The sequence below is a fragment of the Leucoraja erinacea genome, chromosome 30 (assembly GCF_028641065.1).
Source record: "Leucoraja erinacea ecotype New England chromosome 30, Leri_hhj_1, whole genome shotgun sequence".
Classification (NCBI taxonomy): domain Eukaryota; kingdom Metazoa; phylum Chordata; class Chondrichthyes; order Rajiformes; family Rajidae; genus Leucoraja; species Leucoraja erinaceus.
Window position 1 is genome coordinate 22,054,147 of NC_073406.1, and position 15,063 is coordinate 22,069,209.

Here is a 15,063-nt window from a genome sequence, read left to right on the forward strand (position 1 = left end):
CATGGTCATCGACCGTGAGGCCCCACCGCCACCGAGGCTCCCGTTCATACATCAATGATTTAGATGAAGGGATCAAAGTAACATTAACAAATCTGCAGATGACACAAAGCTGGGTTGCAGTGTGAACTGTGAGGAGGATGCTGTGAGAATGCAGGGTGACTTGGGCAGGTTGGGTGAGTGGGCAAGATGCATGGCAGATGCAGTTTAATGTGGATAAGTGTGAAGTTATCCACTTTGGTAGCAAAAACAGGAAGGCAGATTATTATCTAAATGGTGTCAGGTTGGGAAAAGAGGAAGTACAACGGGATCTGGGGGTCCTTGTTCATCAGTCAATGAAAGGTGCATGCATGCAGGTGCAGCAGGCAGTGAAGAAAGCGAATGACATGTTGGCCTTCATAACAAGAGGAGTTGAGTGTAGGAGCAAAGAGGTCCTTCTGCAGATGTATAGGGCCCTAGTGAGACCACACCTGGAGTATTGTGTGCAGTTTTGGTCCCCTAATTTGAGGAAGGACATTCTTGCTATTGAGGGAGTGCAGCGTAGGTTTACAAGGTTAGTTCCCGGGATGGCGGGACTGTCATATGCTGAGAGAATGGAGCAGCTGGACTTGTATACTCTGGAGTTTGGAAGGATGAGAGGAGATCTTATTGAAACATTTAAGATTATTAAAGGTTTGGACATGCAGGAAACATGTTCCCGATGTTGGGAGAGTCCAGAACCAGGAGCCATAGTTTCAGAATAAGGAGTAAGCCATTTAGAACGGAGACGAGGAAACACTTCTTCACACAGAGAGTTGTGAGTCTGTGGAATTCTCTGCCTCAGAAGGCGGTGGAGGCCGGTTCTCTGGATACTTTCAAGAGAGAGCTTGATAGGGGTCTAAAAGATAGCGGAGTCAGGGGATATGGGGAGAGGATAGGAACGGGGTACTGATTCGGGGTGATCAGCCATGATCCCATTGAATGGCGGTGCTGGCTCAAAGGGCCGAATGGCCTACTCCTGCACCTATTGTCTATTCCCACTGAGGCCCCACTGCTACTAAAGCTCCCGCTGCCGAGTCTCCCATCGCCGCCACCACTGAGGCTCCTTCGGCCCAGACGGGCCTTGCCACCCGGCCTCACCACAGTGCCCTGGGAGGGCTGTGGGGCGAGTTGGGCCTACCGGGGCGTGTCGTCGTTCTGGTTAGATGTTGGTATAAATTTCTAATATGGAAGGAAAGGGGAGCTCCAGCAAGAAAACAGGAAACAGGCCCTTCGGCTCAACTAGTCCATGCCAACCAAGTTGTCCCTTTTAAACTAGTCCCATTTGCCTACATTTGGCCCATGTACCTCTAAATCTTTCCTATCCATATTCTGTTCAAGTGTCTTTAAAATGCTGCCTCAACTACCTACTCTGGCAGATTGTTCCATGTACCCACCACCGTTTAGTGAAAAGGTTGTCCATCAGGTTCCTATTAAATCTTTCCCCTCTCATCTTAAACCGATGTCCTCTGGTTCTTGATTGCCATACCCTGGGTAAAAGACTGTGCCTTCATCCTAATCTATTCCCCTCATGACCTTTACAAGATTACCCTTCAGCATTTTGCATTCCAAGGAATAAAGTCCTAGCCTGCACATCCTTCCGCTATAGCTTAGTCTCTCGAACCATGGCAACATCCTAGTAATTGTTATCTGCGCTCTTTCCAGCTAAATGGCATCTTTCCTATATCGGGTGACTAAAACTGAATCCTGTCTTCCAAATGCTTATACAACATACTATACAACTGTAATGTCACAACTTCTATGCTCAATAAGGGCGCAATCTGCTGGAGTAACTCAGCAGGTTAGTCAGCATCTCTGGAGAACATGGATGCGCGACGTTTCAGGCCAGGACCTTTCTTGAGACCGATTGAGGTTGGAGGGTGAGATGGAAAGCTTGAAGAGGGATAGGGGCAGGACTAAGTCTGGCAAATGACTGGCAGATCCAGGTGAAATGGGGGGTGATTGGTCGAAGCTTGGACAAAGGCCAGACATTAAGCGACATAAAGTGTGATAAGGATAGAAAATGCTTGGGGGAAGGTGAGGGGAGAAGGGGAGGGTTTGTTTGTAAGTTAGTAGTTATCTAAAATACAACATTCATACTGTTAGCTTGTAAGCTACCCTAGAGGAATATGAGATGCTGTTCTTCCAATTTCCATGTGTTCTCATTCTTGCAATGCAGAAGGCCCGGAACAGAAAGGTCAGTAATGGCATGGGAAAGGGAGTTAAAATGGTTAGCAACCTGGAGATCCAGCAGGCCTAGGCAGATCAAACGCCCTGACTGATGAAGGTCAATGTACCAAAAGCCTTCTTTACCAGCCTATCTGCCTGTGACATCACTTTCGAGGAACTATGTATCTGTACCCAGAACCCCCTGATTTAAAACACTCCAAGGGCTCTACCATACCCTGGTTTGACTTCCCAAAATGGAACACCTCTCACTTATCTGGATTAAACTCCATTAGCCATTCTTCAGCTCTTCTGATCAAGATCCTGCTGTAATTTTTGATAACCATCTTCGCTGTCTCAAGATACCATCTCAAGTCATGTCAAGAGTCTTTGGAAATAAGAGTACTAAAGATGGCACAGGCAAAGATGTGGTTACACTTGCTGGACAGGCAATATGTGAAGTACCATCTGCAAAATAACTGGGTGTTATTTCCTGTAAAGGATGTGATGTTTAGTGTATTGTAATGATGTAGCAGTAGAAATGTGAGAAGAATACCAATGATGGTGTGAATCTGATCCTCTAAATTATGAAACAACTGTTTTCTTTATGAATTATGTAACACTACCTATTTCCACCTCTGTAATCTTGCTCAATTTTGTCTCTTACTCTGCTCAACTGCTTCTGGCAGTGTCTGTTGTATCTGGACAATCCACTCCTGTCCAGTCTCCCATCCAACACCGCCATAAACTTGAGGCTATTGTAGATACAGCTACCCATGTCCCAACTCTGATAGACACAGTGCTGGAGTAACTCAGCGGGTCAGGCAACATTCCTGGAGAAAAGGGATGAGTGATGTTTCAGGTCGGGACCCTCTTCAGACTGAAGGTGGAGGGGGGGGGGCTGAAGAGCTGGAAGTGAGGAAAGACCAGGATCAATCAGGGCCGGCCACAAATGACCTCAGGCAGGGCTGGGCCTGGTAGGTCCATTGTTGGCTAGGGACAGTGTGATCTCAAGAGAAGCAATGTGGAGAACTGTGGTAAAACAACCCAGGAGGAGAAAGGGAGCAAGGAGGGAGCTTGGAAAGGAGGGGAGTATGAGATTAACTTACTTAAAATTAGAACATTTGATGTTCATTCGACTAGGTTGAAAGCTACTCATGCAAAATATGAGGTTCTGTTCCTCCAATTTGCTACTGGCCTCACTCTGGAAATAGAAGATGCCCAGGACAGAAAAGACAGTGTGGGGATGGGAAAGAGAGTTGAAATGGTTGGCAACTGGCAGATCCTGTAGGCCATGGGGGGGGGTTGAGCACTAGTGTTCAGCGAAACTGTCACCGAGTCTAGGTTTGGCCTTGCCGATGTACAGGAGCCCACATTGGGAACACTGGATGCAGTAGATGAGGTTAGAGGAGGTACACGTGAACCCAACTCTGAAGCTGTTCCGCTTCATCCTCATGCTAGACGCCAGTTAAGCAACATCCTGTTTTTAAAATCTTCATACGTGATTTCAAATTTATTTACGACCCTTGTCCTTCTCAGCTGAATTACTTCTTACAACTTTCCAGCTTCTCTGCAATGTAATTCTTATAATCCCAGTTTTCATCTCTCCAGCGTTGTTGGCTGTGCCTTTAGTTACTGAGGCTTAAAGCCTAAGAACTCTCTCCGTAAACCTCTATGTTTGGTTGCTTCCTATAGCCTTGGATCCTACATCTTCACAGGTGGACATTATGTGGTTTGATGTCGAGGTCAATTTGATGATATTCCTACAAAGTGCTTTGGGACATTTTGCGAGCTTACGTGCTCTATAAAATTGGGAATGGCCACCTTAAAATATTATAGGTAAACTGTAAGACTACTATAATTATTACAGAATGGATTGGAAATTTTCAACATTTCACGGAACGATAAAGACCTCACAAAAATAATTTGGTGTTGTTGCGGTCTTTGCATTTGAAAAATAAGCCCAGCTCATTTCCCATGGCATAAATATTGGGTTGATGTTGTATTGGATTTGGCCTGTCTGTTTTTGAGCTCCGTTCCTGTCTGGCCCCAAAGGTTTACCCTAATTCTAATTGTTCAGGAAATTCTGTAAACTGTAATGTGCTTGTAACTCCTTGATTCTGGCTGTTCAAAGCATGAACAGTGACCCATAAGATGCAGACCATATGATGTCCCTGTGGTGTAATACATGGTGAATAGGGGATGCATTGTTTGATAATAAAATAGCTTCAGTGCATATAAGAAAATCTATTATCAAGCTCAGTGATTTACAGTGATCGTGCAGTCACATTCCATCTTTACTGAATGGTTTTCTGGAATTTGTTCTGGCATTTTAGGGATCCAGCTCACCAACTCCGTCATTCTTCCATTAAATCTATAAATTAGTAGTCATGTTTGCTACATCCTCCTACACCAATGTCATTTAATGCCTATTTATTTTTGAAAAGCTACAGCAAAATGCGCACCATCTTTGAAGTAGACACGGGTGCTTAGCAGCAGTGAACGTGAAGAAGGGTTGGAAGTGCCCTTTGCTTTCATTGCCTGAGACAAAGTGTCCCTGAATTTGGAGGGATTGTTACACTGCTTTAAAATTTGTCAGCACGGAGCTTAGGTTAGGATGGGAGGTCAGGGTGGAGTTGGAGTGTGAAGGCAAGAACATCACAGAGTCAACAGGGGTCTGCATCGTAACGCTGTCCAGTGAAATCACTTTCAGAAACACATTCACAGAAATAGGCAAAGAAGCAATTCAACTTTCCCCAGAGAAAAGTGGGTAATAGATTGTTCTGTAATCCAAGATCAAAATAATTTACGGTGTGCAATGACCAGGTAATTTGTGTTGGTGATGCAGGGATATATGTTGTTCATGGCAGATGTGTAATGAGCATTCTCTCATGTTTCAAATGGTCACTGCTTACAATGCATTCAGAAAGTATTCAGACCCCTTCACTTTTTCCACATTTTGTTACATTACAGCCTTATTCTAAAATGGATTAAATTCATTTTTTTATCATCAATCTGCACACATTACCCCATAATAAAAAAAGCGAAAACAGGTGTTTAGAAATTTTTGTAAAGTAATTAAAAAGAAATAACTGAAATATCACATTTACATAAGTATTCAGACCCTTTACTCAGCACTTTGTTGAGGCACCTTTGGCAGCAATTACAGCCTCAAGTCTTCTTGGGTATGACGCTACAAGCTTGGCACACCTGTATTGGGTAATTTCTCCCATTCTTGTTCTTGTTCATGGTTTGGGAACAACTGCCCAAGACTGCCCAAGACCTTTCAGAGGATTTGTAGATGTAGCCCAGTCCATCACACAGACCAGACTCCCCACCATTGACTCCATCTACACTTCGCTCTACCTCCGAAAAGCAGCTAGCATGATCAAAGACTTGTCCCATCCCGTTGATTCCTTCTTCTCCCTGCTCTCATCCGGCAGAAGGTACAGAAGCTTGAAAGCATGCCCCACCAGATTCAGGATCAACTTCTATTATCGGGCTTCTGAATGGTCCTTCCAAAAACAAGAATAATGTCTGATTCATCTCAAACCCATTGTGGACATTGGTCTGTGACTATGAAAATGATGCACATTAATGCATAGAACTATATATATTCTGAACGTTGTACCTTGCACTTTGCTCTATCTATTGTACTTTAGTTTGACTTGCATATATAGTATTATCTGATTGTCTTGGATAGCATGCAAAACAAAGCTTTTCACTGCACGTACAAATAACAAACCTAAACTTGAACCCTCTGATCTGTTAAAGTCATCTGAATATAGCATCTGTGCATTGGCTCTGTAGCTTCAAATAATTTAAATTCATCATTGTTGCATTACTTGATCTTACAATTTTTGCATGAAGATATCAAAAGTGAGGCATTTTGTGAAATATGTAATTTTATTTTAATGTTTAAAGGATTTAGTTCCAGTCTGTTAGATGGAATGTCTAATTCATTGTGACAGACACTCATTTCTAACACTGGAGTTGTAGGTTAATGCTGTAGAGGTGTGCAGTGTGGAATGATCCTGTAATTCCTTGCGGAACCAGTTCAAATGACCCCCCCCTTCCCTTCCTCTCTTGCATAGCTTGTATCTGCCACTGCCCTAGTAGAAATGTCAAATTGGAAGCATACAATTAATTGTACTGAGATGGAGAGACAACTCATTGTGGATTCGAGAGAAAGTTTGTCGCTTTCTGTTTAAATTTTGGAATTTTGCCCTGTTACAGTTTGTGCCCAATTTACCCCCTCTCATGTTATGTCCTAATTGAGATATGATAATGGAAATGAAGACATCATACAGGCCCTTTCACTGATGCTGACTATCAAAGACTAGGCCTTTTGCCTTCTATGCCTTTGTGGTTCAACTGCTTGTCTCCATACTCAAATGTTGTGAGAGTTCAGGAAGTGTGCTCATGATTCTTGCCATCTTCTGGATAAAAACAAGAAACTCGTCCTCAGATCCCTCAAAAGGTACCTGTGTCTTCAGCTTTTAGACACATCAGCTTTCGTGCTAACTACCCTGTCTATGCCCCTTATAATTGTGTACATCTTGGTCAAGATCCCCATCAGCCTGCACCACTGCAAGGAAAACAATCCCCACCTGTCCAACTCGGTAAATCAGTCAGCATCTGTGGAATCAGTTGGATAGCAGCTTTTCAGATTGGGAACCTTCTTCGCTCTGAAGAAAGGTGTCAACCTGAAATGTCACCTATCCATTCCTTCCATAGATGCTGCCTGACCCGCTGAGTAACTCCAGCACTGTGTGTTTTACTCAATATTCCAACATCTGCAGTTCCTTCTTTTCCCAGCCTATCGATTCTCTCCTCGTAAATGAAACACTGCATCCAAGGCATCATCCTGGTGAATCTACTGTGCACACTCTCCAGTGCAACTGTGTCTTCCCCTGAATTTGTGAGACAAAAGAAAATGCAATATACTAAATTGTTTAAATAGCATGTCCTATTCCTGTTTTATACTTGCAATATTGCCAATGCTAATCTTTTTACCTGTTTTTGTTTCATTCCAGAGATATATTTTGCCTCTTCTAGCATCCAGCAAGGAAGACAAGAAACATCTGCAGAGGATTGAGTCGGGTATAACCGAACTAAGTGGGACCATATCACAGACAGGTGAAGATTAACGCTATCATAAATTTACCTTTACACTTCCTCAGCTGTCAAAGATGTTTAATAATCTCGTACTCAAATGTTGTGAAATTAAATGGTCTATACGTCTGTCTGCACGGCCTCAACTATCTTCTAACAAAAAGCTACCGATGCCTTATCTTGGTAAAATGACAAATTGTGTTGTATCTCCCTGATTTGATGTACTTGTTCATGACTTTTCATTTGTCCACATTGAAACCAGATGTTTTGGCCCATCGAGTCTATGCCAGTTCTCAGAGCAACCACCCCCCACTAATTATACTTGGTATCCCCCTCATTGCCATTAATTTCCCTCAAATTCTACCTACAATCCCATGGATTTTTTGGGGGATGACAAGTTTTGTTACTGGTTCAACCAAATCGTGTTGCATTCATGGTTTAATGTTTAACTTTTATTTCCAATCAGCATTTTTTCCACACAAAACCTGTTTTGAGGGCTGGATACGATCATGTCCTCAGGAAGTTGAATTGCTCTTGGTATCAAAGTATGTTTGTGGGAAAACAGATGTGTTGGGTTATTGAGATCTGGAAATTGCCAATCAGCAGCATGATTGCCAGGTAAGCTTGGTGAAGTCAGGGTTACATCAAAAGTTAAATTGGATCATAAAGGTTTAGAGGGATATGCTCCAAATGTGGGCAAATGGGACTAGCTTAGAGGGAGCATCTTGGTTGGCATAGACGAGTTGGGCCGAAGGGCCTGTTTCCGTGCTCGATAACTATGATTTGACTATGGCTATGCTTCTCCTTCCGTTTTGGTTTCATGTTACACGCCATCAATTTTCCAGCAGTATTTAACTATGTAGCTCTTTATTTTGCTAAAAGATAACTTGACTGTTTAAAGTCTTTCTATTTTGCAGAAAAGTTTACAGTTTCTGTAATGGAGTTTCTTTTATTTTGGACTTTTTAAAGTAATTGTCTCGTATAAGCAACCAGTGTTCTCTGCACAGAGCAGTTTGAATGTGCCTTGTTAAAGATTTTACATCCATTTTTTTCTTTTTGTTTAGACTACTGCAAATATTAAGAAATTGATGTTTTTGCTTTGAGGGTAGATATTTTATGAAATTAGATCTATGCTTCCAACAATCAATTTACAGCAGTTCTAAAATGAATGTAGCAAGGCAGCATAACGGCAACTGAAATCAAGATTTTCTTCCCTGGTTCTAGGAGAATTGTCTTTGAACTCTTAGCTTCTGACATGTTATTGCCAATCTCTGGTTCTGCAGCGAAATAGCCATTGAAGAAAAATCCAATGGAAGTTAGAGAAGTTTAACCCGTGAACAGATGCAGTATTTCCTCAGTATCTTTCTCGTTACAATGCAGTACCGCGGGCACCTCCAGTTCTACAACACATTGCCCAAGTGACTACTCTTTACCTGAGGGCCTCAGCGATAATTGTTAGCAGGCTAATTGAGCTCAGAAGACATACTGACTAAACCTCATGCAGTTCTCATCTAACTGTCAAACGTGGAACCGTTTAGCAAGCAATAATACCAGGAATAAGAACCATGGGAAACTTTTAACTTCTCTTGTACCTCAAAAATCGTAGAGGGCAGTTATAGCTATATCACCATCTGGGTACCATTTATACACTCAAAGATAAACCTGGATGTATAATGATGCGTGTAATGCAAGATTATGCCTCGCCCCTCCAGGGGGTTTTACCTTTGTGGTTTCTATTTTTTTTGAGGTGATCAAATGGACTTGATCAAAAGCACAATATGTGTCCAGTCATCTTTCCTGCGTTCTTTCCGATATCAAGAGCCCAAAGGTTATTTTGGGGAAATGTTGGAAACAGGTGGAAAGAATCGCCAGGTATCAAATGTATGAGAATGCTAACAAGGTGTTGAATCAAAATATCATCTTGGTTCACTCCAAAAAGAAAAACAATCAGTTAAGATGCGATTTATCTTTGGAATTGGATTGGCACGTAGGGACGTTCTGGAGCTCATATAAACCAAAGATTGATTGCTGGTCTCTATAGTGGAAGAGCCAGCATACAGAGACAATGTTATTTGAACCTTGTTCATTTGTTATTTGAATCAGACACGGAAAGCTTGTCGGTGAAGATAGACGTAAAAAGCCGGAGTAACTCAGCGAGTCAGACAGCATCTGTGGAGAAAAGGAACAGGTGACGTTTTAGGTCGAGACTCTTCTTCTGACTGAGAGTCAGGGGAAAGGGAAACGAGAGATATAGATGGTGATATGGAGATATATAGAACAAATGAATGAGAGAAAGGAAAAAAAGTAAAGGGCCTGTCCCACGAGCATGCGACCTGCATGCGGCATACGCGGTCGAGTGATCCCCGTACAGGGCCGGTCCCACCAGCATGCGACTGCATCCGGCGAGCGCGACCAAACCAGAAGCAGGGGCCGCGCGGAGGTCGAGTGAGTGATGTGAAGTTCGAGCGAAGTCCGCGGGAAGTTCGCGCGTGACGTATGCCGTCAAGACACTGCGTCCGGCGTCGAGATGGTGCGTATGCCCGTCGAGGCGGTGCGTATGGCTGCTGCGGGCCGGCAGGCCGTTGCCGCGCGGAATTTTTTAACACGGTCAGTTTTTCGGAGCCCCGCGCGATGTCAGGACCAGCTCCGCACAACTCCATACGGCTCTGGTGATCGAAGTGGGACAGGCCCCGCAAGGCCGTATGGCTCAAGCGACCACGTTAGGTCGCGCTTGCCACATGCAGTCGCATGCTCGTGGGGACAGTCCCTTTACAATGATAAAGGAAACAGGCCACAGTAAGTTGTGGGCTAGGTGCAAACGAGGTCATTGTTGGAGCTCTGTCTGCGAATAGGTTTAACTCACTCGAAAGCTGGCTCAATTCTTATGGGCCTTTTGACAGTTTTTTTGATTTTCAATTAGCCATATCTCATGAGAAGCGGTGTGTCTCATGGTACACCTGCAGAAGATGGTACATTGTAGACATAAGGAATGGCAGATGCTGGTTTACAAAAAAGAACCCACAAAGTGCTGGAGTAACTCAGTCGGTCAGGCAGCATCTCTGGAGAGCGTGGATAGGTGACGTTTCAGGTCGGGACCCTTTTTCAGACTGATTTCAGTGGGAGGAAGAAAGTTGGAAGAGAAGGGAGAACGGGACAAAGTCTGGCAAGTGATAGGTGGATACAGGTGAAGGGAGGGGGAAGGGTTGGCAGATGGGTGGACCAAGGTCAGAGATGGTACATTATTCTATACATGCAATATGGGGTGTGTGCTAACATCTCTTGCTGACTGTTATATTGACAAATATTGAGGAATGAAAATCAATGAAAGATTACCAAAATCTGAATGACGACCATTCATTCCATTTGGATCCAGAAATATTACTATTTTCTCTATGGGTTTTAAAAAAATAGTTTCAGTATCTTTATTCCTACAACTCTGTCAACATCTTTATTTTACATGTAGACCAATTGAGAATTTCTAGCTGTGTGTCTTAAAGGACTCATTTCAACTCCTGTAGTTTAATGGGTTGGGTTTCCCGATTGGTGCCAAAGACCTGAAAGATACCAGAATACAAAGCTTGGTGTGGATGTTTCATTTCATTTCCAGCTTTCGACAACAACACTGATGGCTCAGAGCTGGCCGAGTAGTCACACAGATTGCAAATCAAGAATGTTAAAAGCTTTTTTAAATCTTTCAGGAAGTGAAATAAAGAATGGGTTATACAATGTGGATTCATTTGGAATACCATGTTCTTTAATTTTACTTCGGAGTCACGTGAGTGATTCCGTGAAGATCCCAGCCCAGTGCGCATGTGCGGCATAATCGCACAGCTGTGCAGAACGCGGCCAGCGGGAGTCGGCAGCTCCCGCATCCAAGGACGTGAGGTAAGTACTTACCTTAATCGGGCCTTGTGGTTTTTTGCTCCAGGGGGAGCAAAGTAGAGAGGCAGCGGCCCCCGTTTCGACTCCAGCGAAGGAGCCGACAGTGGAGGGGGAAAGGCGCTAACGGGACCGCACAGGCTGCGGACCGCTGCAGGGAGCTGCGCTGATGCTGGTCCGCTGAACAGCTGTTTGGTAACAGCAGCGGACCGGCGGGAAATTTAAAAACCCGACCGGCAGCCTGCAGACTCCTGACAAGGAGAATCGCCGCCCGGGAACCGCTACAATGCCGCCTGAAAAACGGCAGGCAGCCTCTACATACAGGTAAGACAAAAATCTTCCCAATTTAACAGGTTCTACAGGAGCCAACTTCCTCCAAAACTGGAACAGGTTGGAGACAGCAAAAATAAGTATGTCTGTCTCCCCAAGCCAGAGGAAGTCATGGAGTTCACCTCCAGGAAAAAAGGGGCACTGGCTGAATGCCAAGGGAGCTGACACTCCTACCCCAGTGCTATTGCACTAGCCATCTCCCTTGTCGAGGGATTGATGCAACAGCGGAGTTTGAGCTATGCCTCCTCCAATTTATAGCACACCCTTTTGCTCCCTCTTTTGAGGCTAGCTAAGGAGGCCAGGGCTGGGCTGGCTTAAACGCTGGGCAGGCGGACGAGAACAGCAGTATGCCAGGGGAGCAGGATCAGGAAGAGCTACTGGGTGTCGTGGGCCACTACATGGCTCCTCCACGCGACCATCTTCCCAACAAAGCCCTGCAGGAGCAGGCCTTTCTAGAGGCAAATCCGCAGGCAGCTGGGTCAGCAGACTCGCAGACAAGCAGCGAATTCTGAAGCTCCTAACAGAAGGGTCAAGATGTTACCGCCTTTGCTCGTTTTTTCCACGGATCATACTCACCTGGCAGGCGAGACGCCATGATCACCAAGGTGGTTCTCCCAGAATGAGACTATCCCGTTGCACTACCAGGGTGCTGACGCCTAAGATGTTCCCAAATTTGGGATACTCGACTGGCAATGGTGCATATAAGACCTGCCCGCAACCCCAAATATACGGGGCTATGCAAACCGTTGCTGCGGGAAGAGAGGCAGCTAAACCTGTGCGCCTCATGAGGGCAGGCCATGGAACGAGCAGGACATCGCATCCAACACCCAGTTGGCAGCACCCCTCGGCATCCACCAGCAATATCAAACAAGGACTGGTGAAAGCCTGGCGACCGCTTCACATTACCCCCAAAGTTCTTTTTAGACAGGGGCCCAGAGCGGAGCCGTGGGAAAATGCGCCGCCCCACCGACAGCACCAGCATACCAGCAAACTACGCCTTCATGAAAAAACAACAAACATGGAGGTAGGTAGTCTGGTTCCTCCCAGTTTACACTAAACAAGGGTGTTCTACTAACTGCGGGGGGGGGGGGGCATTTACACTTGTTGATAAAGCATGGGATGCTGTCACAAATAACTAAAATATACTCAACAGTATTAGAGGATAAAAACGAATTCAAATTGGGCATATTACCGCCAGTTCAGCAATGCGCCCAAAGGGCATTTTCTCCCTCTAAGAAAAGAGAAGCGAGAAGGTCAAGCTGAACTAGAAAGGCTCATTACTAAACGGATCATGGGAGTAAAACATGAACCATTGGAATTTGTATCGAATATATTCACCAAAACTACAAAAGATGGTGAATGTAGCATCATCATTGATCTAATATCACTAAATAAATCTGTTGAGTATATACACTTTAAGATGGAGACGGGTTTTTGTCACTGCCAGACATCTGATCTCCCAAGGATACCTATGGGGAGCATTGATATGGAAGATGCTAACTATCTTATACCCATACACTAGGATCATTATAGATACCTAAACATTTTTACCTGGATAATGGATATCCCGGTTAGGGCAACCATGGGAGCATAGAGCATTCCCTATGGTCTAACCTCAGCCCTAAACTATTATAAATATTAAAAAATGGCCATGAAAATATTAAGAAAACAAGCATAGTCATGGCATATATTGGATGATATCCTCATATTTGGGGAAACAAAGGAATTAGCTGTGGCAGCAGTTCTAGCTACGAAACAGCTCCCTAAAGCTCTGAGGTTTATCCCACGCCCAGATAAACCAGAATTGAAGCGTTAACTACCAAGGATTATCTGGGCTTCAATAATAATTCCGTCCATATGACTGTTACTTTGCCAAGGTACTTGGGTCACTATAATCAAATCATGAATGTACCCACTGAAGCTATATCACAATTAAGGTGGTGGCTAGTCATATATTTGGCATAGTTTTCAGCCCTATTATCATCACCAATCCCAACTTGGTTATTAAAAACCGATGCCAGTACTTTAGGCTGGGGAGCAACTAAACTCCATATCCAGCACAGGTAACAGATGGACCAATTCACAAAACATCGTTACTACACATACCGGGCATCAACTACTTGGGATTGGTGATCGCCTATTGGGCTAAAAAGCATATGCATTTCAAATGCAGCACGTACATATGTGGTTACGGATTGATAATACTATGGTGGTGGCTTATATCAACCATATGGGGAGCATAATAATCATTGTTGTGCAACAAATTGGTCAAACAAATCTGGCAATGGTGTGTCAAAAGACATTTTAACTATCAGCTGCCTATGTCCTAGGAAGCTAGAACACAGTGGGAGACACCATGTCACGGGGTAAAATTTATGATTACATTGAATAGATGTCAAACCCAAAATATCTGCTAAAGGTATTAAGCAGTTTGAAAGCCAGATATCAATTTGGTTGCACAAGACGGAATCACCAGTAACCTATGTATGTGACTTAGGAACCAGATTAGAGGCAGCAGCGATAGATGCCTACACGCTGGAAGGGGGAATTTCTGCTTTGCCTTCCTCCCTTCTGCCTCATCAGATGGGCACTTCGCAATACAGATGGGATCTGTCTCCGGGATATTGAACGTGCCCGATCGGCCTACACTGCCATGGTTCCCAGTTCATCACGACATGGTGGGCGAGTCACCTATGGATTTCCCTAGTGGACCATGGTTGCTGATTCAACCCAGTATCAGGCACAAGCCACCCATGTCAGGGAAACATCAAACTCCTGGGTGCAGGTTTTGAATAGACCTTACCAGGGACTGGGATTATCCAAAGGAACCATTACCACCATGTCGGCATCCCTGCGAACAGTCACTAAAAGCTAACATGGGTAAAATACTGCCACGACGCAGGGACAACGAACTATTCAACCACTGACGTATTGGAGTTCCTGGAACATCTACACCATGACTAAAAGGTGAGTTACAGTGCCGTAAATACAGCATGGAGCGCCTTATCTGCTTATCTAAAACAGCATGTCAGCAGAGCATGGGATCCCATATCTCAGAGAATGGCACCAGCCAGATCCCTCAGCTTGCTCAATCTATGTTAAAAACGCTCATGCTTATGGCTCTCGTACACGCTCACAGAGTCCAGTCACTCCATAAGACTAGACTGGATAACATGGTGATTACCCCAGACGCATCACGTTCATATTCTAGGTCTGGTAAAATCTAACTCGCAGGTATATGGGACTAGGCGAGATTATGAGTTCGGCACGGACTAGTAGGGTCGAGATCGCCTGTGTTTTCCGTGCTGTAATCGTTATATGGCTATATGGACCAGGAACGCCCAATTCACTGGTGGGATTCCGGGCCTACTCACCAGAGTCCAGGTTGAGTGTGGTGATCCATCTACTACTATATATAGACACAACCCACAATCTTAGAGGGAGAGGAAAGCCTATGGGTCAACCACAGAAACCCCAAGACGGGGTACGAGCCAAACCACTCCAAGGTGGCTCAAACAGGTACTGAAAGCTGCCGGAATAGATAATAATACAATACAA

The 15,063-nt window shown here is 44.4% G+C and overlaps 1 protein-coding gene across 1 annotated transcript in view; it reads left to right on the forward strand.

The window, feature by feature from the left end:
- The window catches only part of pex14 (peroxisomal biogenesis factor 14), a gene marked incomplete at its 5' end in the record, with an annotated part of 239,068 nt that overhangs the window by 169,088 nt on the left and 54,917 nt on the right, over positions 1-15,063 (forward strand). Inside the window, one exon of the mRNA XM_055659021.1 lies at positions 7,218-7,320. Within this exon, the coding sequence (XP_055514996.1) occupies positions 7,218-7,320 (103 nt within the window). The remainder of the gene's footprint in view (positions 1-7,217; positions 7,321-15,063) is intronic.